This window comes from Microcebus murinus, chromosome 1, assembly GCF_040939455.1.
Source record: "Microcebus murinus isolate Inina chromosome 1, M.murinus_Inina_mat1.0, whole genome shotgun sequence".
NCBI classification, from domain to species: domain Eukaryota; kingdom Metazoa; phylum Chordata; class Mammalia; order Primates; family Cheirogaleidae; genus Microcebus; species Microcebus murinus.
In genome coordinates, this window is record NC_134104.1 from 90,080,854 (window position 1) to 90,107,846 (window position 26,993).

At 40.3% G+C, this 26,993-nt stretch overlaps 1 protein-coding gene and 1 long non-coding RNA gene across 5 annotated transcripts in view; one reads left to right on the forward strand and one right to left on the reverse strand.

Annotated features, from left to right (window-relative positions):
- Positions 1-2,066: 2,066 nt before the first annotated feature.
- On the reverse strand, positions 2,067-18,418 carry LOC105855421 (uncharacterized). Its single transcript, XR_001146606.3, has 2 exons — positions 18,360-18,418; positions 2,067-2,278 (listed from the first exon to the last, which is right to left on the reverse strand). It is a non-coding gene; the product is annotated as an uncharacterized LOC105855421 (long non-coding RNA).
- The window catches only part of TNIK (TRAF2 and NCK interacting kinase), a 380,956-nt gene continuing 363,660 nt past the window's right edge, over positions 9,698-26,993 (forward strand). For all 4 annotated transcript variants that reach the window (XM_012736386.3, XM_012736389.3, XM_012736387.3 and 1 more), the window contains exon 1: positions 9,698-10,145. In XM_012736386.3, coding sequence (XP_012591840.2) covers positions 10,089-10,145 — 57 coding nt within the window. In that variant the 5' untranslated portion in view covers positions 9,698-10,088. The remainder of the gene's footprint in view (positions 10,146-26,993) is intronic.

Sequence of the window (26,993 nt, forward strand, 5' to 3'; positions counted from 1 at the left end):
TTGAACAGGACATAGTTCTGTAGAAAAGCTAGATGGAAAGAGGGAAACAAGCTGAGATAGTCAGCAGGCAGCAAAGCATCTCAGGCTTTTGACATGGTCTGGACAGGCCCTGGTTGTCAGAATCAGTGTCCTTTCAACATTTCTACAGTATTTTGGTCATTGACCAGACATGCATGGAATGCTTACTATTATTACAAGACACTAGATTAGATCCTAAAAATACTGAGGGAAAAGCAAGCTGAAAATTCCATTATTTGGCTAGAATACAATTAAATTGAAAACTGCTTTAGGATTTAAGGAGATTAAGTAACTTCTAAAAAAATTATAAACAATTAAATTTTTACAATAAATATTGAAGGAAGGATTATAGCTGCATATTAAAATTTCTATGCATATTTGTTGTTAGGAAATTCTCAAAGAATAAAACCAGAAAGTGCTGTTTTGAAAGTGCTTGCCAAATTTTTAGTAAAAATAGTTTCCTGTATTTAGGAAAAGTGTAGTATGATATTTTAGATAAAGTGTTGTGTTTGTCTTTGGGCTTAAATGCTGCTAGATAATTAAGAAAATCACTCCAAACTCATTTCATACAAAAGAGGTGTAGTCACTTGGTATTATTATTCCAAGGGTAACTAGTCTTTTAAAAAAAAATCCATCTATTATCTATCAGAAACAAAAAATGAAAACAATAAAACAACAGTATTATTTTTCTGTTTCTATTTTGTGATTTGACCTCAGACATTTCAACTCCAGAAGCCACGCTTCTTACCTCAGATTACACTATATGAACTTTAGTGTGTTGACTGTCAGGCTCCCAAACACTTTGAGGTCCAGCATGGAAATGGAAAGAAGAAAGGGTAGGAGGGAAGACCAGTTGGAAATAATAAAGGATGCTGCCATTGGACAGAAATGGAGCCGCTGTGAGACAGAAAATAGTGGCAACGTCAGTGAAGGGTGCCAGGAAGCTAGAAGGGTACAGTCAGTAATTGGACAGTGGAAAATTGGAGTTTTATTTTCCACAGAGCTGTTTAAGATGATAACACATTTCTGGTTGGGCTCCTGGGAGTAAGTTTAAGTATAATGAAAAACAAAGGTCATTCTGATGAAGAAGGTCCAAGAACTGAGAATTACATATTCGATAGATCTGTTACATGATTGTTGAAATCTCCCAGTAATGTGGTCTGAGAATATGGTATGTACAATTGCTGGTTTTTTGGGGAGAAATTATCAAAATATACTTTATGGCCTGGTTACATATTGTCAATTTTCTATGGGAAATTGGAAAAGCTTGTCTTAATTAACTGGGGTTGTTTTGCTTTGTTTTTACACACTCTGAGATCTTCTGTCTTTTAATAAGGAAATTTAAATATTTATACTGATTCTAATGTGTTTGTACTTATGCCTGCTGCATTATTCTTTAGTTGTGAGCAAAAGCAGAAACTAACTCTGGTTAATATGAGCAAAAGGGAAGGATACTGAGGCGGGAAAATTGATAGCAAGGTTAAAAGAATGTGATAGGTTTTAGTTTCCAAAAATATTGCAACAGCGTCTTCCATCTCACATGCTCTTCTTTAACTTGACTCAGAAATTCCTCCCCTTGAAAGCTTGGATCTATGTGTTCTCCTCTTGAATGTAGGTAGATTTATTATAATGGTGGAATTGAAGTTACATGGCTTCTGAGGCCAAGTCATAAAAGGTAATACAGCTTCCACTAGTTGTCATGGGATGATTGTTCTTGCAACTCAGGCACCATGTCATGAAGAAGCCCCGGCAGCCCATGGAGAGACCCACCTAGAGAGGCACTGAAGCTCCCAGCCATCAGCCCTGGCTGAGTACTCCTAACAACTCAATACCAAACTTGCTAGGCATGTGAGTGAGCCTTTTGGGAAGTGAGTCCTCCAGCCCTAGCTGATGCTCTGTGGAGCAAATGAGCCTTCTCCACCAAATCCTGCCCAGAATGCAGATTTGTAAGATAAAGAAATTATTGCTATTGTTTTAAGTCACCGAGTTTTGAGGTGGTTTGTTACACAGCAATAAATAACTAAAACAGAGAACCAAGCTTGAAAATGAGCAGGAAACAAGGTTTTCTTTTCCAAGGAATAGGAAGGAGGAATGGTCTCTAGTAGGTGCCTTACGGGTAGAGTACCACACATGGAATGAATTGACAATAACCATTTTCAGTCTTGTCATTCTTCCTCAGTTCCAGGTTTCAGTGAAGGCATCTTCCGCTGTTCTACTTTCAGACAGCTCCTCACCCTTTGGCTACCAATAAACAGAAAATCTGAGTGACAGAAACCAAGGAAAAAGAGACAATTATTCAAAAGGAAATATACATTCAGGAAGTCTGTATTAGTTTTTTATCACTGCTGTGACAAATTATCTCAAACTTAGCGGTTTTAAACAACACAAATTTATTACCTCATCGTCTGTAGGATGGAAGTCCAAAATGGGTCTTAGTGGGCTAAAATCAAGGTGTTAGCGGCACTACATTCCTTTCTGGAGGCTCTGGGGGAAAATAGGTTTCTTTGCCCTTTTCAGCTTCTAGAGGCAGCCCATATTCCTTGGCATACAGGACCCTTCATTTTCAAAGCCAGCAATGTTGCACTTCTCTGTGGCGTTTCCTTAACATTTTCCTCTAACTCTAACTCCTTTTCTGCCTCCCTCTTGCACTTTTAAGGAAACTTGTAATTACTTTGGGTCTACCCTGATAATCCAGGATATCTCCCATCAAATTCCATAATTTAATCACATCTGCAAAGTCCCTCTTGCCTTGTAAGGTAACATAATCACAGGTTCCACACACTGGAACATGGACACCTTTGAGGGACCATTATTTTGCCCACCATAGTATACACAAGCAGAATAGATGCTGGGTGGGCCCCAACACCCTATAAACATGTCCTTTATGCTACACATTCGGTTTTATGTTTTTTCTTTTCTTCACTTTATTGAATTTATTAAGTTACACTTTTTCTATGTTTTTCACTCAAGTGGCTTTTAAACATCCTGGTGACCCTTGTATTTATTAGTCATAATTGACATATTTTTCTCTGTGTTTGTAGATAAGACAAAATAGAACAAAAATCTTAGCATGCTTTTTTTCTCCCCTTTCCTTTTACCTTCATGATGAGATCATTTTAGTTGTATTATCCTTATTTCTTTTTATTTTATGAACTAGTAATGATGAAGACAATCAAAAGTTTTTAAATTTTCTATAACAGTTAAAAAGTGTTTGTCTGCAAATCACAGAATACGCAACTAAAGGTGACTTAAACAGTGAGGCAAACTTCTGTCACATAAAAAGAAATTCAAAGATAAGTTGTTCCTGGCTTAGTTAATGTAATGGCTTAACAATGCCATGAAGGATCCAGGTGCTTTTCATCTTTTGGCTTTTTTTGCTCAAGCTCATCCCATCCTGGTAGGAAGATGGCCTTTATACATTATTTCTAGCTATTATATCCTCACACAATTCTGTTGGAAGTTAGTGTATTAGTTATCTCTTGCTGCATAACAAATCAAGTGGCTTAAAACAACAATAAAATTTATTCTCTCATATGGTTTCTGTGGGTCAGGGATTTGGGAGCAGCTTGGTTGGGTGGTTTTATCTCAGGGTCTTTCATGAGGTTTCAGCCAAGGTCAGCTGGGACTGCATTCATCTGAAGGCTTGACTGAGGCTGGAGGAAAGGTGGCTCACCTACATGGCTGGCAAGTTGCCTGAGTATCTGTAGGACATGGTGGTTGGCTTCTCCTAGAGCACAGCAGGTGATTTTGCTCACCAAGAGATATTTAGCAATGTCTGGAGACATTTTTGGTAGTCACACTGGGAAGGCGCTATTGACAATCTAGTGGATAGGGATCAGGGATGCTGCTAAACATCCTTTACTGTACAGGACAGGCCCTTACATGAATTCTGAAGCCCAAAATGTCAATAATGCTAAGGTTGATTCTGCCCTACAGCACATGAACCAAGAGAGCAAGGTACATGCTGAAATGTCTTTTATTACCCAGCTTTGGAAACCTCTGTATTCTATGTTGAAGGGACCTACACAAGGCTGTGAATACCAGCAGGTCGGGCTCATTGGGAACCACTGAGGGGATGGTTAACATAGACAGGATGTTTCTCCTGTCTTGTATTGTCCTGTGTTCTCTTCTTTCCTTCCTTCCTTCTTCCTTCATTCTTCCATCCTCCTGTCCTCTTCCTTCCTTTTCTTTTGTTTTTTCAATTTACAATGAGGAAAACCATTCCCATAATCCCTAGAAGACTTCACTTCACTTCTCATTCGTCCGTGTTGGATGATATGCCTATGTCTAAGCCACTCATTAGGAGAGATGATAGAATTGCTATGATGACTTTAGATCATTTAACATTCACCCTTCTTTCCTCGACAGCTGGGGAGAACCGTATTCTTCACATACATGGAGCATAAATTCTTAAAATCAGAGTTTTATGAGTAAGGAAAAAAGAAAATGGGTAAAAAAAGAAAAAAGGGTAAAGAAAGGAAAAAGAAAAAATGGGTAAAGAAAGAAAAAAGAAAATGGCTTTGAAAATGGGTAACAGAATTTGCTACCTTTGCTTACCATTGTCTTTTGTATCACACACTTTCTTTTCAGATTCAGTTTTCTTCTTGGTGGAACATATTTTCTAATAATTTAGAGGCTGTCAGCCATTTGAATCCTTATGTGTCTGAAAATATCTGTCATTATTTTGTACTTTCTCTTGTTAATTTAGTTGGGCAACCTAGAATACTTTGAGTATAAGGGAATACATAGTACTTTGTTCCATTCTCTATTAGCATCTATTGTTCTTGACGAGTAGGTAACCTCGTTAGGATTTTCTTTTTATTCTTTCCTGCTCTGAAATTCTATCATGATGTGTTTAAGTGTGGTATTTTTTTCCTTATGGCTCAGCACTAAATGAGAGCTTTTAACCTAAAGATACTGGAATATTTTCTATCATTTTTTGAATATTTCCTTCCATCCATTCTCTAGATCCCCTAGTAGATGAATATCGAAACTTCTGAATTTATTCTCTGTATTACTTAAATTTTCTCTCATTGCTTTATCCTTTTCCCTGTAATTAGGAATAAAAATGAGCCATCTTCTATTTATTAATTCACCTTTCAGTTAAGCCTGAGTCAGTATAGCATGGTGATTAAGAACATGAATTCAAATCCTGATTCAGCCATTTATTACTGTTACTTTGGATAACTTAATTAACTTTTCTGTTCTTCAGTCTATCCATCTGTAAAATGAATTTGCTAATATTACCTAGTCTATTACATTATAAAGATTAAATTGTTAATACATGAATGCTGTCTTAGTCCATGTGGGCTGCTATAACAAAATACCTTAGACTAGGTAATTTATAAATAACAGAACTGTATTGCTCATGGTTCTGGAAGCTGGAAAGTTCAAGATCAAAGTGTCAAGAGATTTAGAGTCTGGTGCAGGCCTATTCTTCACAGATGGAGCTGCTATAATTTAGATGTTTTTCCCCCCAAACTTCATGTTGAAATTTGATCCCCAACTTTGGAGGTTGGGCCTAATGGGAGGTATTTCAGACATGGAGGTGGAACCCTCATGAATGGTATTAGTTACCACTAAAGCTGGTTGTTAGAAAAAGCCTGGCACCTCCCCCTCTTGCTTTCACTCTTGCTGTGTGATTTCTGCACATGCCAGCTCCCCTATGCCTTCAGCCATGAGTGGAAGCAGCCTGACTCTCACCAGAACCAGATGCTGGTGCCATGCTTTTGTTCAGCTTGCAGAACCATAACACAAACAAACTTCTCTTCTTTATAAATAAAGCTGGGTATAAATTTATACCCAGCTTCAGATATACCTTTATAGCAACACAGACTAAGAAAGGAGCCTTCTATGTGTCCTCAAGTAGAGGAAGAACAAACAGGCTTTCTCAAACCTCTTTTATAAGTACACTATTCCATTTATGAGGGTTCTGCCCTAACGATCTAATCAATCCCCAAAGACCCTCCTTAATACATATAGTTACTATGGGGGTTAGGTTTCAACATATGAATTTTGGGAGGATGCAAGCATTTGGACCATAGCAAATGCTTAGAAGAAGTATGGTATTAGTTATTTTCAATCTATTTTTTTATATTTTATATAAAATATAATTCATATTTGATATATTTCAATCATTTTTTCAATCATTTTTTATATTTTGACATATTTCAATCATATTTCAATTTTGACATATTTCAATGACATATTTCAATCATTTTTTAATATTTTAATATATTCTTAATTAGCCCTCTAAGTAATTTGTTTTCATAATAACCTGATTATTTTATGAATGTAAGCTCCCATATTATCTCTCTGAGGATAAAAAATGTATATTATGAATATTTTTGTTTTATTAACAATAACTTTGTGTGTTGATTCTGTTTGTTAATTGAAATTGGTGCCTCTCTTTCATAGTAATAGATTGCCAAGAATGATTGGTGATTCTGGGTCGTCCATCCATTCCCACCTTTGTAACTCTCATTTGCCTATCTGTGGTGCCAATTCTGAGTGCTTGCTTTGCAATCCTGGTGGAAGGGGGAAAGGACAGGACATGGTTCGAGGCACAGGATACAGCTAGTTTGCCTTCTCTGTGTGTGTGGTCCCACTTCTCCTGGCAATTGGCGAGCAGTTCCCTGGGGTACTTCCCTGCCTCCTTGGCCCAAGTACCCATACTCATAGAGTGTGTGCACTGGCACTGAGATTGGTCACATTCACCTGCTGAATTTCATTGCCCTACTAAATTTTCTTTGCAGCAGTTATGGCTATGCATGTGATACAGAGAACAATATAATGGATACCCACTACTAACCATCTAGATTTAACAATTCCAAACATTTAGCAATATTTGCTTGAAATCTTTTTTAAAAAATAAATTAGGTATAATTGTTGGAGCCTTCTTTTTGTCTTCCTCCCTTCTTATTCTTCTCAAATTGATTTATGTCATTCTTGCTTGTGTCCCTGCTTTTTATTGTTTACCACATATTTACACAGACAAAAACAACATATCATATTATTCTGCAGGCTTTCAAACTGCACGTAGATGGTATTAGTTCTTTCAATACTTCAGATTATGCCAAGAAGAAAATCTCACTTTGGTCAAGTCTCGAATGCCTTTTCCTGCATTTGCTATTCTCTCTTTCAACAAACTAAGAGCAGACCTTAGGCTAGAAGCCTGGGGCAGGCAATGACAGCTAGCTAGAATTTAATAATACTGCTTTATTTTCCATTATATTTATTTTAATTGTTTCCTTTCTTTTTTTTTAAAGAAAATGTTGTTAGTTTTCCATTTACAGTAGTGATTTATTATTTTAAATTAAACATATAAAAAAAAGAAAAATGTTTATTTAAAGACAAATGTGAAGTAACTAGTAATACTGCAGACAGTACACAGACCAGCAAAAAATCAGAAAGTTTGTATTGGAATAGCTGAAACTCAATACACACTTGACCTAAAGAATGAAGTTCAAGGTCCTTAATAGAGCATGCAAAGCTCCACCTGTTTGACCTCTGCTTTCTTCCCTAGTCCTAACAGTCAACATCATTACTTCACCTCCAGCTGTACAAACTGCTTGGAGTTTCCTCCTCTTGGCCATCTCTTACCAGCTGGAGGTGCCTTTGCTATTGTAATCTCTCCTTTTATGGTATTTCCTACAGCCAGAACCCCTGCCTTCATCTGGCTCTCTCATCATCCTCTCATGCTCTTAGGAAGCCTTGCTCCACTTAGCACCTATTACTATGTGTGTGTGTGTGTGTATATATGTGTGTGTGTGTGTGTGTGTGTATGTATATATACACACACACACACACACACATTCACACACACACATATACTAAATCCAAGTGTAGAATTTAGTGCCAGCTAAAGACCCTCGTGGTCTAAACAATTTACTAATGTTAAAAGAATCAATCTGTGATATTTCAAATATAATCTGGGGTATAAAATGAAGGCTATCCACAGAAAAATTATTTATCTCATATTTCCATGTTTGAAGTTTTAAAAAATAGTTCTGTTTATAGATCACAACACTTGATCTTAAGTTGTTTTCTTTCAACTCTGAGACAGTACATTAACCTGTTGCCTAGAAGAAGGGTTAAAAAAAAAAGAGGACATGGAAGGGAAAAATTAAGACAACGATGGGGAATGATAGTTTTTTACTTCATTTTGACATGGCGGCTTATTGCATGTTACTGCCTCAAGCTCGATGATTTTATTAAAATAAGTCAAATAGAGTGTTTTAAAAATAACACGGTTAAACATAAAGTTGAAAGGCAAAAACTCTGAAACTCTTGTGGCCATTGAGATGTTGGAAGAATTTTCAGGTTTCATGGAGCATGATCCACAACTGTGAATAAATATAGTGTCGTTAACAAAAACAGTACAGCGTACACCAAATGCTGTTTCAAAGTCTTCTAATGTCTGCAGTCGTGATGAACTAACTGCATTGGGTTTCATTCATTCGAAACCCTTATTCTGAAGCTGATATTCACACTACATGATTAACAAACCCTCAGTGCAATTGGCCAGAAGGAAATTCTCCTCTTAACAGAAGTGTAAAGAATGCTTTTAAAGCTACTGCTGTATTTGGAAAAAAGTTCAGTTTTAGCGTTTTCTTCCAAAGTATTTCGCGTGTTCAAGGCGGGAGAGGAAGGGCTGCACGGCGGTTGGGGGAAGTGACTTCACACGCTGGATTACAGAGGGTCATGTTTACCACTGTAAACATCCAACCTTTAAATGAGAAAGCGGGCCAAGTGAAACCGCTCTACGCGTTCATCTTGCAGGTTACATCGAACCCGCCAGCCAAACTTTCTCCATCAGCCCGGGTAGGCCAGCCGCGGAAGCGCAGCCTGAGAGAGTATTGCTGGGTCCTGGGACGGCGTGTGTTGCCTTATCCAATATTGGCCTCGGAGTTACCTGAAGCATTCTAACTACTGCACCCAGAGAACGAGCTCCTCGTTTCAATTCGGTTGTTTCCGTGGGGAATTGCGGCACCAGCAGGTCCTGGGTGTGGCGATGAAAGAGCTCAGATCTCCCAGTTTTCCCGTTTCTGGCAAACCTTTCCAGCCCCGAAGCAGCTAGAGACCCGCACCCGGGACCCGCCATCCGACATCCCAGGGCAGCGGGCGGACCAGACCCCGCGGCCGCTGCAAACTGGCGAAGCGCCGGGCTGGGCGCACTATGCGTGTGCGCTTCTCCCTACTCGTTCCGCGCCTGGAGGCGGATCCCCTTCCTTGCACACAAGTCCTTATATGCACCGGTTGCACCAGCCTGCGTTACTCCAGCCCCACAAATAATTAATGGGGGAGAGAGCGCCAGATTCTTTTTTCTCTGGCTTTTTTTTTTCAGCACTCGAGCATTTGAACCTCACCGAGAAACCCCAAGATGCATGCGATTGAAGGGCCATTTTGCTGCAGTGCACGAATCGGACACACAAAAATAGAGCTTGATTGCCCACAATAAGCCCGTCAAGGTTCAGGAACAACCCTTCTGATTCTGTCCGATTAGCCCGCAAAAGCCTGGGCGGAAAGGGTGCGCGCCCCTCCCCCATCCACGCTGGTGCAGAGGGACCGGGTCAGGAAGCGCGGCCTCTCCCCAGTCGGAGACCACGCCTCCCCGCCTCTCTTTTTTTCCCCCCCTTTACTCCTCCCAGGAAGCGGTGATAGACAGTTCTGTGTGGTTCTCCACCCCCACCCTCCCCTGCTGAGTGGAGGAGTTGATGTGTCTCATTATAACAGCGAATGCAGCCGCCATCCACGCACAAGCAAAGAAGCATGTCCCATTTAAATACACCCACGCAGCCCCAGCGCCCTTAGCCGATCGGGGCGCTCAGCCCACACGCGCCGCGGCTCCGGGCTTGGAGATCCGCGCCGGCTGGGCTCCCGGACCCGGCGGACAGACGCGCGGAGGAGCGGGATCCGGCGCCGCGGGGCTGTGGTGGGCGGGGGAGGCTGGGCCCCGGGCCTCTGGCGCGACACCCGCATGAGGACGCGAGTGAAATAGACCAAGGTGGAATTTCCAAGGGAGAAGCTTCGGGGTGGTTTTGGTCCATTTCTCCAGCGAAGAAGTAGACATGGCGAGCGACTCCCCGGCTCGCAGCCTGGATGAAATCGATCTCTCGGCTCTGAGGGTGAGCAGGACGTGTTTTCTGGTCCTTTCCCGTGGGTCGGGTCGGGGTGGTCGGGCTCGGCGCGGGGACTGGGGCTGGGGCTGGGGCTGGGGCAGGTGGGCAGCGGCGCGGGAATGCGCCCGGGAGAGAGCCTGGGTTCGCGTTCTGATTCCGGGTAGCTGAGGCGCTCTCGGCTGAGCCCCTACGGCAGGGCTGCGCGGTACGCGTCCTCCTCCGGCTGTGGCCGCGGCTCCCCGAGGGCTCCTGGAGCATGCCAGGTTCATCTTAGACCGGCGTAAGAGCATTAAAACGAAAGGCGTATGTGTGTGTGTGTGTGTGTGTGTGTGCGCACGCCCCGGGCAGTTTATGGTGCCAAGGCGCGAGACCCAACTGTCCCTTTCTGCTAAAAGAATAAGAGCGTGAATAAAGGCACTGGCCCCTCACGTTTCACAGCTACCTGCAGGATGACATTGTGAGCTCGGCTGTCCCCGCGGAGCCGAACCTGCCGCTCCGAGGGGGGCGGTTGTTGCTATGCTGGTCCTGTAGGTGGCCGCCGCCGCCCCCTCCCCCTTCCCTGCCTCCCGCGCCCGGCTCCCTTTCTGCACCCGCTTCAGGGCCAGTCTGCCACTCACCTTTATTCGCGGTTTTACCCCAGCCCTGCCCGTGCCTTCTGACTTCGGGGCTGTAACATCTCAGTTTTATGGCTTAACTTAAGCAGGTGAAAGGGATGTGTTTTCTGCCTTTTCCCAAGCAGACCGGAACTCCCTGGAGCGTGTGTGTGTGTGTGTGTGTGTGTGTGTGTGTGTGTGTGTGTCCCAGTGTCTGTGGCCGGTTCTTTGTAGAGCACCTCCCTCCCCGCAGCGCGGCTGCTCTGCGTTTACCTTCACGTGAATTACCTCAGACCCGGTTTCATTGTATTGACTAAGACATCACCGATATAGAATCCATTTTGCTGTTGTTTTGAGACCAGAATCCCAGGAATCCCAGTGCGGCCTCGGCGCTCCCCCACCCCCAACTCCCAAACCCATCACACTCCTTCGGGGAAGGGGGCAGAGCTTTCTTGCCATTTTAATTAGATGCTGCCTGCCGGGAAGGGGTGAGGGGTGGGGATGGTGGCAGCCGCGGGGGTTTGAGAAGGATTGGACTTCAATTTAAGGACTGCTCCTTCCTCTCTTGCACCAAAAATAAAATTTAAGAAATAGCAAGTGCTTATACTTGATGTATGGAGGTGGGTGAGACTGAATTGATGGTGGCTCTCGACAGGCAGACACGCAGGATGGATGAAGCATGGAATTTCACACGCCCTCCCGAGCAATACATTGTTAGCTTGAAGCTAAATCTTGGGGCCATTTACCTGAATCTCTCCTGACATTGCCTCATATCCACGGATATTTTAAAGAGCTACCTTTATAGTCAAAGTGGTACTTTTCCTTTCGTCTCCTTAAACCTTTCTTTTCTAACATCTTTTTCTAACCCCTCCCCCTGTTGGTCCAAGAGGTGAGGTTTGAGCAAGGCAGTCAAGGAGTTTAGAAGCAACAGAGATGCCATTTGAAACGGGCTGTTGTGATAGTCTGGCCCATTCATACATTATTACTGTAAGGTATGACCCTGGTGTGGAAATGCCACATCCAGAAACCGCTGCCCCCTGGGCAGGGGGTGGAGCTGGTAACAGGGCGGGTGCTTTCACCGAGTCTGTGGCTTCCTGCTTTACTAAGTGTATGTATTCATTTGCCCTACTTTCTGCACTGGGAGTTGCTGCCTCGGGTTAATCAGGTGGATGGATGGCCCAGACCTGAAAGGAGTGGAGGAAGAGAGTGGAAGAGGGAGAGAGTGGCAAAGAGAGATGAGATCTGAACAATGGGCCAGGCTTGTGATTTCCCTGAGCTGAAATCTTGACATCACTGCTCTAATGGAAAGCGCTCTGATGTGATTTTAAGTTGGGCCAGGACTTGTCCCTTGTGGGCTTTTCCTGGGGAAGGTTTTCTGAGATACTGAGCAAAGAACCTGCAGTTGTGGGAGCAACCATGAAAGCTCACCGGGCAGAGTGTGGTTCACACCTGGGAAGACTGTGTTTGTGTGAACTGTATTTTGAAAAGATATTTTTGCATGATTTACTGAAATTGCTCTTTGTGGCCTGAGCTGCCAGGTTAGTGCTCTGCCTGTGTTTTTCTGCCTGCCCGGAGGTGTGGAAATAGGGAGGGCAACAGCCAGCCTGGCTGGAAGACTTAAATGTACGTGGGGACAGTTACATCCTTAGGACTAGGGTCTTTGACCAGTCTTGTGGGTGAGGCATGCGGGTCTGAGTGGGTCCAGAGGCCACACAGGTAATCTCCACAAATCAGAGGGCAGATCATCCCTGCATCCCCAAATTTGGAGAGGTGGGCTCATCTAAAGGAGAAGCCTCATTTGTTCCTAAGCCCTCAGTAAAGCCTGCCTGCTGAGCACCTCCTGGGGAATGCCTGACCCCTGAAATGCAGCCAAGGTCAGTGGCTTCTAGGAGAATTTACTGCAGTCTTACCAATCCCTTGCTGTTTCAGTGGCTCTTTAATGTACACAATCAATGCTCTTTTTGTAAACCCTGGGCTCAATGCATTAAAAGCAGATCCTGTCTGGAGAGGCCTTTATTCTTCTCACTTTGGGGGCTTATTGTTCTCAGCCAGTGATCCCAGACTGGACCCAGTCTAAAATTTCCCCAAATAGCAACAATGCATAATTTAAACCAGAGCAACCAGTGACAGCACTGATCATTTAAATTATGCAAGATTTGGATGGTTTTTAAAAGTGAGATGAAGCAGGGTCTTCTTTGGTTAGAAAATACATAATCTGAAGCCAGTTTATTTAGTCCTGATTTTAAAGCTCACAGAAAAACTAAATCTTGGGGGATTTGGTGGGGGCAGGGGAGAGATGGCTTCAAAGATTTAGAGCTGGAAGAGTATTGTAAAACACTCTGTGACTCCTTCCGTTTAACACATGGGAAACTGAAGCCCAGAGAAGTGAAATCTGTTACCCAAGGTCACATAGCCACCAGGAGAGAGGCTGGTTTGAGGAGAGAGTCTATGTTTCCTGACTCCTCATTCAGTGCTCTTTTTTTCAAGTCACATTGTCTGTGGCTGAATCAGAAATCAATAATACATTTTCTGCCTGAGCACAAAAAAACAGCAGAGAGGACTGATTTCACCAGGGTCATAGGATTTTATTGAAAATGTATTAAAAATGGGAAACTGTATCATGCAAATAAGCTTGTAATACATAAAACCACAGAGCTTTAAGGTACCTTTGGAATTCATCTTGTCCATCCCCCCACCAATGCCTACTTTGCAGGCAAATGACTGTCTGAATCATCCGGGACAGATGGTTGTCCTGCACGGGTAACCTCTCTCAGTAACCTGTCTCCATTTGAACATGTCCCAAGGGGTCAGGCTAGACATAGACATTATTCAGATGTCTCTGCGTGCGAGGTTTACAGAATTCTGTGCAGGTTTTGTATAATCTATGTGGATACGTACATTATGTATAGTATTATGAATATAAACTCTATCCATGTGGGTGTATGAAAATGTGTGCACACATACATAGGCTACAGCAAACAACTTACTCATTCAAACCTGGGGCTTGAGTCATCCTTGCTTCAAGACATCACAGTATTAAGAAGAATGAAACTTGCCACCAGTGTGCTTTCTTACATATGAGGTGAGCTCAGCCCTTAAAAGCTTTTTGGAGATTAGCATACATCTGAGCCCGAGCACCTTGGCTGTCTTCAGCTTGGCCCACAGGGTAAGGCATTCAAGGCCAAGCTTTGGCTGCTGCTGACCTCATCCTGCCAGCTTTTGCCAGGTGTCACACACACTTTTGTATTCGAACAAAATTAGATGACCTATGCTTGTCTTTCCCCGTACCCCCCACTCCCTTCTGGGCCTAGCCATTTATTTCTCCATCAAAACCCAGATTTAAGAATTGACCTCATCTAAGGGCCTTGCACATCCCTTCCGCTACACTTTTCATGCTCGTTATAATTGGTGTGGGGTTTTCTTTCTGCCCTTCACTAAACTTTGAGCTTCTTGAGGGCAGAGGCTAGGCCTTGTTCATCTTTGAGTCTATTCAATTGGTTGAATAAACGAATGAATGAATGAGTACACAAATGAATGCACGAGTGTGTGAATGGAGTGTAATGAGCACTGGCTTCTGGGTTCTGTGACTTTTGTCATTTAACCTTAGTTAATGTAATAGGAATGATCAAAGCTGCTTGCCTTCCTCAAATGCTGGTTTCAGAATCAAATAAAGCATTTATGGCAATGCTTTAAAAACCATAAAGCACTATACAAATATGTTTACTTCAAGATTAAGTAAAATTTTATGGTTAAAATTGATTCCACCAACATTTGATCCCAATGATTGCACCTAATGGAAAATAATCCAAGAAAAAGATGTCAGAAAGTCCTGCCTCTTTTTAACAGCACCTCAACAGATCTTAGCTGCCTTTTCCCTTTTATGTGCTAGTATGATGTTTCTCTGATGGCTTGAGTTGAGCTTTGTCCCAGTATTAGCATTCATTACATATGAGGTGAGTTCAGCCCAGAAGCTTTGTGGAGATTAGCATATTTCTAAACTAGTATCAACTATCAGGATTATTTATCAAAACCTTTTTAAAAACTTTTCTTCTTTATAGATTATCAATTATTCAAATATATGCAAACACACATTCATTGTTTCTGCCTTTCCAAAGTTCTTTTTCCCACCTTGGGAGGTGGGGTGGACCCCTAAAATAATATCACTAATAGCCTAGTATTTAAAACCTGGTCAGAGTTCGCATGGTGCTTAAAGAATTCTTGAAACACTATCAATTCATTACCCCAGAGTGCTAAATTAAATTTGTATTAAAATGAGATTTTAGTGAAGTTGTATGAACTGATAACCGTATCTCTAAATGAGACTAGTATGGCAGTTTTTTTATTAGATACATTTGTTGTTTTTCAAAGATATTAAACAGGTGTGTGGGGTTTTTTTTTTGTTTTTTTGGTTTTTTTGCAATGACATTGCCTCATAAAAATTAGGGGTGTACTGGTAGTTATCAGAACATCTGAGAAATAGGAATAATCATTTTCCATATTCATTATAACTGGAGTAATCTTTACAAAAGCTAATATAAGTCATGGTTTGCTGTTTGCATAAGTAGCTACTTGGGAGGTCACGGACTACTTTGTTGATGAAAGAATACACAACACTTTTCTTTCATGGAAATATCACACTTTACCCCAACTTATCTGTAAGGCTCTTTGAAATCTTATACTTTTGATTCTTGCTGGTTGGCCCTTTCTTCTTTCTGAATCTCTGCCCTGGAATTAATTTTCTGTGCCCTTCTTGTTTCCACGCCATTCCTTCTTTCCGTGATAGGGGTTCTAAAGTCTACCCAGCCTGGAGCTCCTGAGATTGAATCATGGCCGCTACGCCCAACTGAGCACAACGGTCTCTGATTCCATTTCTGATAGAATTTGGGATAACTTGAGTCTGAAAGATGCTTTAATGTCAAATTGGTTCTTACATTTCTGTGGGGTAAAGTAGCTCTCTGAGAACAGGACCTAAACTGGTTTGTTAGCAGTATGCTGAGGATTCCAAGAAAATCTTGACGATATTTTTGAATGAAATGTTATTCTGCACATATAAATATAAGGTTTCTAGTGGAGAGAGAGGGAGGACTTAAGTAGAAAATGTTGGATGAATTCCGCTTGTGATTTCTTCCACTCTGGTTGGAAGCTTATTTCCCTCTAGAGCAAGATGATTCTGTCCACTTGTTTTTACATGCCCTCCCTGTCTCAAGTGGTCGCCTTTAAGTTCTCAAAATACATTTTATTTCACCCCAACCTTAAAATTCCTTCCTTAATATCTCTTCCATGGATCCCCTTGTCTTCATGCTTCCCTGAAATTGCCCTGGGCAACACCCATAAGACCCACCACCCGGGTCTCTACCACCAGCCTTCTCTCCTGACTGGTCTCTCTTGTACACTGTAGCCATGCTACTCTTCCTAAAGCAGAGTTTCAATCAGGTTCTTATTCAAGGCCTTTTCTGACTCCTTAGTCTACAGACCAAAAACTGAACTCTTTAGCATGTTGCCATGACCTGTATAATTTGGAGGGGCTTCTAGGCAAGCTCTCCTGTTTTAATGAACAACTTCATTCTCCTGATGGGTGCTTTCTAGGGACTGCTCTGCCTCATTCTCCTTTTCTGTACCTAGTGCCCTAACACTAAGCATTCACATGCCACTTTTCCCACAAAATTGCCCCTAATTTCTCTCAGATAGATGTTGTTCCTCCCACTTATAAAGTCTCTTAGAACTGACCTCAGACTTCTTTTGTAATACTCAGACTTTCTATTTTGGATTATATTCACTGTTAGACAATAAGCTTCCTGAAGGTGATGTACATATTTGATTTATTTAGAGATACCCACTAGTTTTTTTTACACAGCAGATAATAAATAAATATTGAATTAATAAAATATATAATGTACAATCTTTTTAGGAGAGCTAGAGGTGGTGCGGCATAGAGAAAATGTGGAAACTCCAGATAGAGGCCAGTGCTGAACATAGCACAATTTTAGGGAACATGAACTACATTGTATCTATGTTGTACACGCCAGAGGACACCTTTTCTGTAGAGTGCAACTCCAGTGATGCTAATTACATAAAGTACAATTCCTGGGGCAACAATTATGAGAAATATAATGCCTGGTCCTGGGAAGGTATTCCTATTTCTAGAATTTTCTTGCTATGGAAAATATTTTCTCCATTGTCTCCATATTCTAAGTTTTGAGAAATTTTAAACACTGTGGGTTAGAATTCCAAGCAGTTGTGTGTGTGTGTGTGTGTGTGTTGTGTTGTGTGTTTGGAGGGTGTTTCAATTCTTTTAATAACTTGATAATGTTTACAACTACTATTTTTATTAAATAATAATAGAAAGGTGGGAAGAGTTGTGCTTCTAGGGTTACCCACTGGAAGATGACCCTGAATTTTTATCTTGATAGAGCTGGCAGTGGGTGGTGAGAGTTTGGGAGATGGTGAAATTGAATGAAGAGACATCCGTTAGGTGTGAGGAGCCCAGAGCCATATGCTGGCCCTGACACCTCACTCTCTGGGCTTCAGTTTAGTTACCTGTAACTAAAGTGGTTACCAACTATGAGTGGTTTGGGCTATAAAATCCCAGAAGTGACTTACAGCACTGTCATTTTACTGTGATAAATCCTGGGATATGAAAAGAAACTAGAGGCAGGACTGAGGGTATTTAAATAGCAGTGGATTCTTACTCTAGGTGTTGGGCTCACCAAGGTATTGCAAACTATGGATCTCAATGAGCTGGGAATTACTGTTCAAAGTAATATTCCTACCTCATTTTTAGATGACTTGCTTTTTTCCAATCTTAGATTCTGATTTATCAATTAAAACGTGGTTTTGGTTTTTGAAGATGGAACAGTAAGACCAAGGGCTGACGGTCTTGCTAGGTATTACCTTGTAGTGTTGCTGCTGGGTACCCTGGTTTAGACTCAGAAGTAAGGATGAACTTTCAAGTGCTGTTTCTCTAATCAGTGAAAGTAGAACCTTAGCAGTATAGATCAAATGGAATATTTGTGAACTTTAACACTAAATTTAACACTAAATTTCTGTTTAACACTAAACACTATATGTTTCTGACATTTGTTTGATTAGTGTAGTAGAAGGCACAAATTTGGGTGCAGTGTAAATCTGGGTGCAGGCCAGCATTCCATCATCTGTGACATATGATTAACTGTAGGAAAAGAAATGCACATGGTATCCAGTATTCATTCATTCATTCAGTCATTCATGTGTTTGTGTATGTACTCATTCAGAACATATTTATTGGGTGCTGCTAGCTGCTGGGGTTAAGCTGAAGACATCACTGGCATGGTTTCTACACACATGATTGGTTGGAGAAGACAGTCATAGGCCACTTTTGCCCTTTTCACTACACTTTAGCCACACTGATCTTTCATGCTTTGTGAACATGCCAAGCTTGTTCCTGTAGTTCCCCATGTAAAAAAACTCTACCATCAGATTTTCACAAGGAGGGCTCCACATTATTATTTAGTCTTAGGTCAGATGCTGCCTGTATTGTTACTTATCTATTTCTGAATAAAAGAATACTCCTAAACTTAGTGGCTTAAATCAATAATAACCATTAATTCTCTCTCATAGTTTTTGTGAGTCTCTCATAGAAGTGACTTACCTGGGTGGTTTTGGCTTGAGGTCTCTCCTGAGGTTGCAGCAAGATGTTGGCAAAGAGAGCTGTCTTCTGAAGGCTCGACTGGGGCTGGAGGATCTCTTTCCAAGATGGTTCACTTATGTGGTGCTGCTTATTGGCAGGAGGTCTCAGTTCTTCCCCATATAGGCTGCTCAGTGGGCTGCTGGAGCATCCTCATGACATGGTGCTGGCTTTCCCCACATAGAGCAATCTGAGAGAGCAAGGCAGAAGCCACAATGTCTTTTATGACCTCACCTCAGAAATCACACACCATCATTTCTGCAATACCCTGTTGGCAATCCAGGTCAGCACTATTCGTTGTGGAAAGGAACTACAGGAGTGTTAATGCTAGAAGGCAGAAGTCATTGAGGGCCCTCTTGAAGGCTGCCTACCACATGAGAGGCCTTCTTTGCCATACAACTCTAAAATAACCCTCCCTCCCACCCTATGACCATACAATCCAGTGTTTTATTGTCTTTAAAACAGTTATGATTATCTGAAGTTTGTTTTTGAAATCTGTCTCCCCGACTGGAACTAAACTTTGTGAGAATAAGGATCTTGCCTGTGTATTTCCTGTTATATTCTTGGTTCCTCCAACTTTGTCTGGCACATGGTAAATATTGATTGAATCAATATCAGTTGTGTGAGTGAAATTAATTTATTTAGAAGGGATCTCATATATTTCACGCCTCCATAAAGTAAGTCGTGGCATTCTAATAAAGGGAACAAATAGCATAAAGCCATAAAACCATGATAATGGTATTAATAACATAAAAAATAAGAGAGGATTGTGTTTGCATATCTAGCAGTCTGTATACCTATTTATCTATCTGTCTGTCCATCTAGGGCTTAGTAATTTAATTTACCTCTTTTCTAGGTTGAAGTTGGGGCTAAGAGAATTTACTTGTGTTGTCCAAGGTTAAAATCCCAACAGGAGAGTTTAGTCCCATTTTGCCATGCTCCTCAACTAGGTTGTTAACATTTTGGACATCTTAGTGTATCAGTTATTCCCATCACACAAAAATAAATCTAACAAAGTGTGGATACGAAGGTGATTATTATGTTGCTTGCACATACAGGATACACTTAAGATAGCCTACGCTCCATTGTGAAGTAACGAAATCTATTTAATTGGATGGTAAAAAGAGAGCTCAGCCAAGTTAATCAAAATAGATTAGCAGTGTTTTAGATGCCGAAAATAAAAAGTTAAGATTCTTGGCTGGGTGTGGTGGTTCACACCTGTAATCCTAGCACTTTGGGAGGCCGAGTGGGTGGATTGAGGCCAGGATTTTGAGACCAGCCTGAGCAAGAGAGAGCCCCCATCTCTGCAAAAAATAGAAAAATTAGCTGGGCGTGGTGGTGTGCGCCTGAAGTCCCAGCTTCTCAGGAGGCTGAGGCAGGAGTAATTGCTCTGGCCTGGGAGTTTGAGGCTGCAGTGAACTATGATCATGCCACTGTACTCTGGCCCAGGTGACAGAGTGAGACACTGTCTCAAAGAAAAAAATATAAAAAACCCCGATTATGTGTGGAGAGAGATCAACTGTAGGAGATTGAAATATGTGCTGGATCCTAAGCTGAATAAGTAGCCAGGATGACCCTCTGGGGCTCCAAGGCCTGGAAAAGGTAGACTGTGAATGAGAACAAAGACTGCAGAATTGTTACAAATTCATTGAAATTTAAAAAAGCTTTTTCTTGTGTAATAAAAGCAACACAAAATCATTGCAGAAAATTTGGAAAATGGAGAAAAAGCAAAAAGAATCCCCAAATCATCCATGTTCATGATTTCCAATCATAACCATTTTGATATATGGCTGAGTAGCTTTTTCCTATACATAGCTAAATAAATATCTTTTAAAAAGTTGAGATCCTATTGTATATATTATATGCAACTTTTAAAAAACTTTATAATTAGCCATTTCTCATCCTGTTAATGGTTTTCTATGGCATAATTTTTAAAAGTTATCATAGGGAATTTTAAACTTATGTAAAAGTAGACCAAATATTGGAATGCTCATACATTACTGGTAGGAATATAAAATGGTACAGCCATTTTGGAAAACAGTTTGTCAGTTCCTCAAAATGTTACATATAAATAGAATTACCAGGTGACACGGGAATTCCACTCCTAGGTTTATACCCAAGAAAACTGAAAACATATTTTCCTATAAAAATGTGTACATGAATGTTTATAGAAGAAACAACTCAAATTTCTATCTACTGACGAATGAATAAATGAAATGTAGTGTATCTATACAGTAGAATATTATTCTGCAATAAAAGAAAGATAGATGCTACAACATGTATGAACATTATGTTATGTGAACGAAGCCAAACACAAAAGGCCACATGTTGAATGATTCCTTTCTATAAAACGTTCATGGTAGACAAATCTATATAGACAGAGAGTAGACTAGTGGTTGCCTGGGCTCAAGGAGAGAGTAGCTGGGGAGTGACTGCTAATGTCCTAAACTAGATAGTGGGGATGACTGCACAACTCTGTGAATATACTAAAAACCACCTATATACTCCAAAAAAGTGAATTTTAATGGACTATGAATTAAATCTCAATAACATTGTTATTAAAAAAGTAGACACAAGAGTAAATGACCACTCTACTTAAAAAATTATCTCATGACTTATCTTGTTTCATCCATACTCCACCTACTTCCTCCCCCATATTATGTTGAAGCATCATATCATTTCATTTATAAATATTTCAGCATGCTTCTTAAAAATATATAACTGCGATACTGTCACCATGCCTAAAAAATTTAATATGTAATAACATATTCAGTCAGTGTTCAAATTTCTAATCATATGTTTCTAGGCTGCTTTATTTATTATGGAGATATATCATAATGTATTTAACCAATTCCTGCTTATGAAGCTTGAGGTTATTTCCAACTTTTCAACCCTTATAAATAATGCGTCAATAAACATCCTTACACATAAGTCTTTGTGTGTATCTCTGTTTCTTTAGGATAATTTCTTAGAAGTGGAATTTGGAGGGAAAGTGTATGGATGCTGTTTAAGGCTGTTGATGTTACCAAATTAACTTCCAATTTCTTGTGATGTAGGTGTGTATCATTTACAAATGAACACATAAGGCTTAGAAAAATCAATTAATTTACCAAAGGTCATAGAGCTACTAAATGGCTGAGTTTATGACTGACTGGCCCCAGATCCACTGCCTATAGTGACTCACATGGGTCTCATTTGACTTACAGCCCTTGTCATGACATCAGAATTGTCTGGTGCATTATCACTCTGCGGCTCATAGATTTTCCAGAAGGCTTTGGCTTTGGGTACAAGTTCTTTTCTTTGATGGGCATAGTGGTGTTTTAAGAGTTATTTCCAGGGTATTTCCTCCTTATGATTTTGTTTTATAAATGACCAATATCAGCTTAGAAAGTGTTAAATTATTTTCTTGCCTAAAAACGTAAAATATGGACCATTTGGGGATTAGCAATGATATCCTTATGTAGTGTATATAGGGGATGTTTATATTTAATCTGTCGTTCTTTTTGGAAGATTTTCCAGCAAGTATGTTTGGAAGATACATGGAATCAGGTTAAAAGGTTTCCATATTTTAAAAATTGGGGACCATTGAATTTGTGATTATCATAGAACATAACAAGGTGAGTCAAAGTCAGTATAGCAGAGGCTATTCTCAAACCTTAATCTGTCAGATAATCATTAAAATCAAAATCTTAAGTTATACTTTAAATTTTTCACATAGATACAGATATTTTAAGATTACAATGGAGAAAATAGAAGATAGAGGTGGGAGTCACAGGAGTAAAGAGCCCTGTATTTTAGAATCTCAGTCTACTTTCCACCTGGTTTATAAGTAAGAAACTATTAAAATTGACACAACTTTATGGTCATCAGTCTTGCAGAGGCCAATTGCCTTGATTTACTATATTTTATAACCTAACCCTCCATTTAAAATGCCTATAAATTATTTATGTCTGGGGTAAAAATCCGGAGCTTCACATGGACAAAGGTTTCATCATTTCTACCTCTAGGTATTTTTTAACTGCCTGTAATCAAATTATAGCTGTGTGGTGGGTGGAATAGGTAGTAAGCAGTAATTGCAAATGGTATTTAAATAATAATAATAATATTTAACATTTATAGCTCACTTTATATCTTCAAAGTACTCGCAAACATTGTCTAATTAAATACCTTCTCTGATTATAATCTGGATATAAATGCACTTAAATCCAGAACAAGGTCATGAGAAAAGTAGGCGTTTGAAAGTTAATGCTAGTTGTGCTTTAAAAATCTATGCAATGAGGGGAAAGTTAGAGTTTAGGATTTCACTGGATTGGTTTTTGTGCATCTCATTTCAACCTGATGGCAGGATAAGATTTTATCTGCACTTGATATCTCTGCTTGATTTCTGATCACTAAGGACTGAGTGTTGATCATCATTCTGGTCCTTAAAGATGCTAAAATATAAACAACATAAATAAGCTTTAAAATGTGCTTCTTCACTACATTTTGGGCCCTGGCCTCAGATGAAACTCCCATTAGTAAGTGCAATGAAGTGGGATAGTGCAAAGAAAGAATGACTCTGCAATGTGGTTTAGTAATTTCTGTCTGAGAATGATAGATTAAACTTCACAGTAGGATACATCATAAAGAAATGCACTGGAGAAATGAAACATCTTTAGGTTGACTGTATTAACGATTTCTTGCTGTTTTGGACATGTGTCTGTGTATTGTCCCCTTGACCCTGTGTTGTCAATTTAGATAGTGTTTGGAGCAAGGACTTGTGGGGCTTACCCAGTAGGTAGTAGAGGGTTCTGCAGCTGGTAGACTCTCAGTAAATGTTATCTCGTGCGTTATGATTTTCTAAGAGCTGGTTGACAGTTTAACTCCCTAAATCAGTAGTTCTCTAAGATCCTTGGACTAGCAGCTTCAGGATCATCTCTTAGGGCCCGTCTCTCTGAATTACTGAATCAGAAAATCTGGGGAGAGAGCCCAGCAACCTGTGCATTAAGAAGTTCTCCTCATACTTCAGAAGCACTTTGGAGCCTGGGAATGACTGGCTTAAGTGTTTAAAAGACAGTTTTCTTTTTTCTTGTTTCTTTCATGCTGGTTCATTCATTCAGCAAATATTTATTGAGCATCTGCTTATGTGACTAGCTCTGTGCTAGATGCTGAAAATACAGTAATGAAGATGTTATGAATGGGAGGAGTATACATTAGAGAAATAACCGTAAAAATGATTTACTAAATATGAGTTGCTGTTGGAAAAACATAGGATATATCCACAGAAATTTGTGTGTGTCTGCCTGAAACGGTTGCAGAGTAGGAAATGATTCATATAAAGGTATGAATGTTAAGGTAACTGCAACGTTTTCATAAAGTGTATGACCTCAAAGAAATTGTGGAAGGTACACATTTTTAGAAATATGGAATTTAAATTTCATACTAACATATACATTTAAGTGGTTTGTAAGAAAAGGGGATACTTGAAATAGAAAAATTTACAACTTTCAATTGATAATCCTAGACTGGTCCTTGCATAGCCAATTTTTTTTTAGTAGTAAGTTTATTCAGGATGCAGAAAAGTCCCACCCCATGATCAAGAAGATGCATCCTTCTGATGTTAATTTCCTGTTTTTCCCTATGGGCCCCTGAGGATTCAGTTTAAAGCCCCAGGTGGTGCTGACATTTGCCTGGAAGATGAAAAAAAAGAGTCCATATTCACAACTCTTTCAGCCCTACTTTTCTTAGAACCCTAAAATCTTTGGGTTATTTGTTTTTTGAAACCTCGTAAATGGAATGGCTGTTTGGAATCTAGACAGCAGATTAAAGGATTTTCTGAGAAATCCTACAGACTTTCTTTGCAACAACAACTCATGAACATCTCTTACCTAGCCACAAAAATGTCTCATGTTATTTAATGCACAGTTCTCAGGTAAGCACACTGCTTATTATTTCATGTCTGTTTATTTGGGGAAAAGTTGATGTCAAGTATTATTGGCAAGTTGATGGTAAGGTATTAAAGCAACTTTGTGTACAATTTGATAATGAACGTGTATGACCATTTTATTTCACATTCACTGCTGTGGAAGATGCTTTTGAAAAGATAATTTAAAGACCCTTTCTTGGAAGACTTATTTTAAAGGGGGAAAAAGATGGTTAGATAATCACTATTAGACGAAAAAATACTTGGTTAAAGATGACTAGATTTTTTCCAGTGTTGACAGTTGTTGGGGGGGACAGACCAACTTTCTCAGAAGAGGTCTTAATATCATAAACGTATCAGGGAATTGCTCAAACATTTTAATCAAGAAGGTTAACTGCTCCCTAGATGGGGCAGTGCATTACATTATTCTAAAAGTTCTGTGTGGGACCATGTTTGGAATAATTTTCTTTCTAGTAGTGGTGGTGAAATCATAGGCTCTAAGAAAACTATGAATTTGTAATGGCTTCTTCACAGCCTTTCTGCCTGATTCCTTTCACACTGTTGAGATAATACATGCCACCATTTGCGTGGTTGAAAGTGTCCTTCTGGTTTTTGAGTACTGGGGGTTTTCAGTTGAACTTTAAGACTCTTGGAGTGCAGAGATTCCAGGTAGCAGTGGAATGGGGTGGTTCAGGTGCTGGTGTCTTACTCTGGAATGGTTGATAAGATCACAGCCAAACATTTCCTCTTTGTAAAAAGCCACCTCCTCTTCATCTTTAAATTGGTAGCTCTCACACCAGTCAGAGAGAACTCAATTTTCTCTCTATGCAGACAAATAAGCAAAAGCGCTGTTGTGCTCTCCTGGAGCCCCCTCCACAGATGCTGTTTGGGGAAGGAATGTTGCACAGACACTCTTTGGTCCTAATGATATGTATATTCTCTTTGTGTTTTAAAGATGTGACTCCTGCTGGTATTGTAGCCATCATTTCTTGAATATAAACAGCTTTTATTTTGGGAGAAGAGCAGATGTGAAAGTGTGAAATGTAGAAGTCTACGCATTTTGGGGGAGGGGGAAGCGGAAGAGGAATAGTGTTTCTTTAAAATCATGGTAGCCCAATCTTAGTTGCTCCTTTGTTTTCCTTGAGTGACTGAAAATTAGCAGGGGAAATCTCCTGGAACCTGACCAGCTGGGTCCCTAAACCTCCATTTAACTGAGAAAGCGCTAGCAGAGAAAGTGCTAGCAGACAATTATCATAGGTCCTCATTGCTGGAAATAAAAAGGGTCCCTCTCCAGGAGGAAGCCTCTCTGTGAAGAGAGGAAATTGTACACATTCAGTGAAATGTGTATGACACTTCAAAATAAAATCTTAGACATACAGAGATCCGAGCCCCAGATATAGGGTTTGTTTTCTAGGTTGGAAGAGTGTATGTTGAAGGGGTTTGCAAGCTTAGTGTCCCTCTGTGGTCCCTGAACCAACGCTCTTGCCAGTTCTTGCACCCCCTTTTTAAATTTGTGTGTATGTTTGCAAAAGGTTTTCCAAGCAGCCAAGGCGTTCCTGTGACTATTAAGTAGTTCTCTGTCCCCTTGAGGCCAGGTGTTTCTTTTCTTTTCTGAAAGCAGGGTCTCTGTTTTGTATCTCATCCCCTGATACAATGCAAGTTGCATCAGATTTAAAGAAATAGTCCCTTGACCTTCTTTCCTGTTTCCCTGGCTGTGACTGCTGCCTTCTGCAAGTTGCTGCTGGTTTGCAGAATTCACAATTAGGATTTTGTCCCTGCGGAGACTCTGTTTAGTGTGTGAGGCACATTCTCATTTGTCTTGCTTGGTTCCTTAATAACTCCCCTTTGACAAATATTTTGGTCAGGTTTCCTATGACCTTTAAGTTTACTTAGTTATTTGGTATTGCATTTTGATACGACATGATTTCAAGCATTTTCAACTAGACATCTCTGATAATTTTTTTAATAAATTTAAGTGAAGTTTGGAATCTGAATACATTACAAGGCCACGTGAATGCCACAGTTCACAAAACTGCTGGTCAAAACCTTATTCAGACTGTGCTTCATCCACAATAAATGTAAATATGAATTCAAAATTATACCTGAGAATATGGATAAATCAGATCCCTCATACCTTGCTGGGGGGACTGTAAAATAGCTTAGCCACCTTAAAAAAGTTTGACTATTTCTGAAAAATTTAAACCTAAATTTACTACATGACCTAGCAATTCCACTTCTGGAATATCTACCCAAGAGAAATGAAAACATGGCCACACAAATACTTGTGCATGAATGCTCATGGCAGGATTATTCACGATGGCCAAAAAGTAGAAACAACCCAATGTCTGTCAGCAGATGGGTAGGTAAACAAAATGCGGTGTTTCCATACAATAGAATGCTGTATAGCAATAAAAAGGAATGAAGTACTGATACAGGATACAACATGGATGAACTTCAAAAATGTTGAGCTCAGTGAAAGAAGCCAGACATGAAGATTACGTATTGTATGATTCCATTTGTATGAAACGTCCAGAAAGGACAAACCTACAGAGATAGAAAGTAGATTAGTGTTTGCCTAGGGCTGGAGATGAAAACAGGGAATGCCTGTAAATGTGCCTGAGGGATCTTTCTGGGGTGATGGAAATGTTCTAAAATTGGATGGTGGTAACATGAATGAATTTTGTGGTGTGTAAATT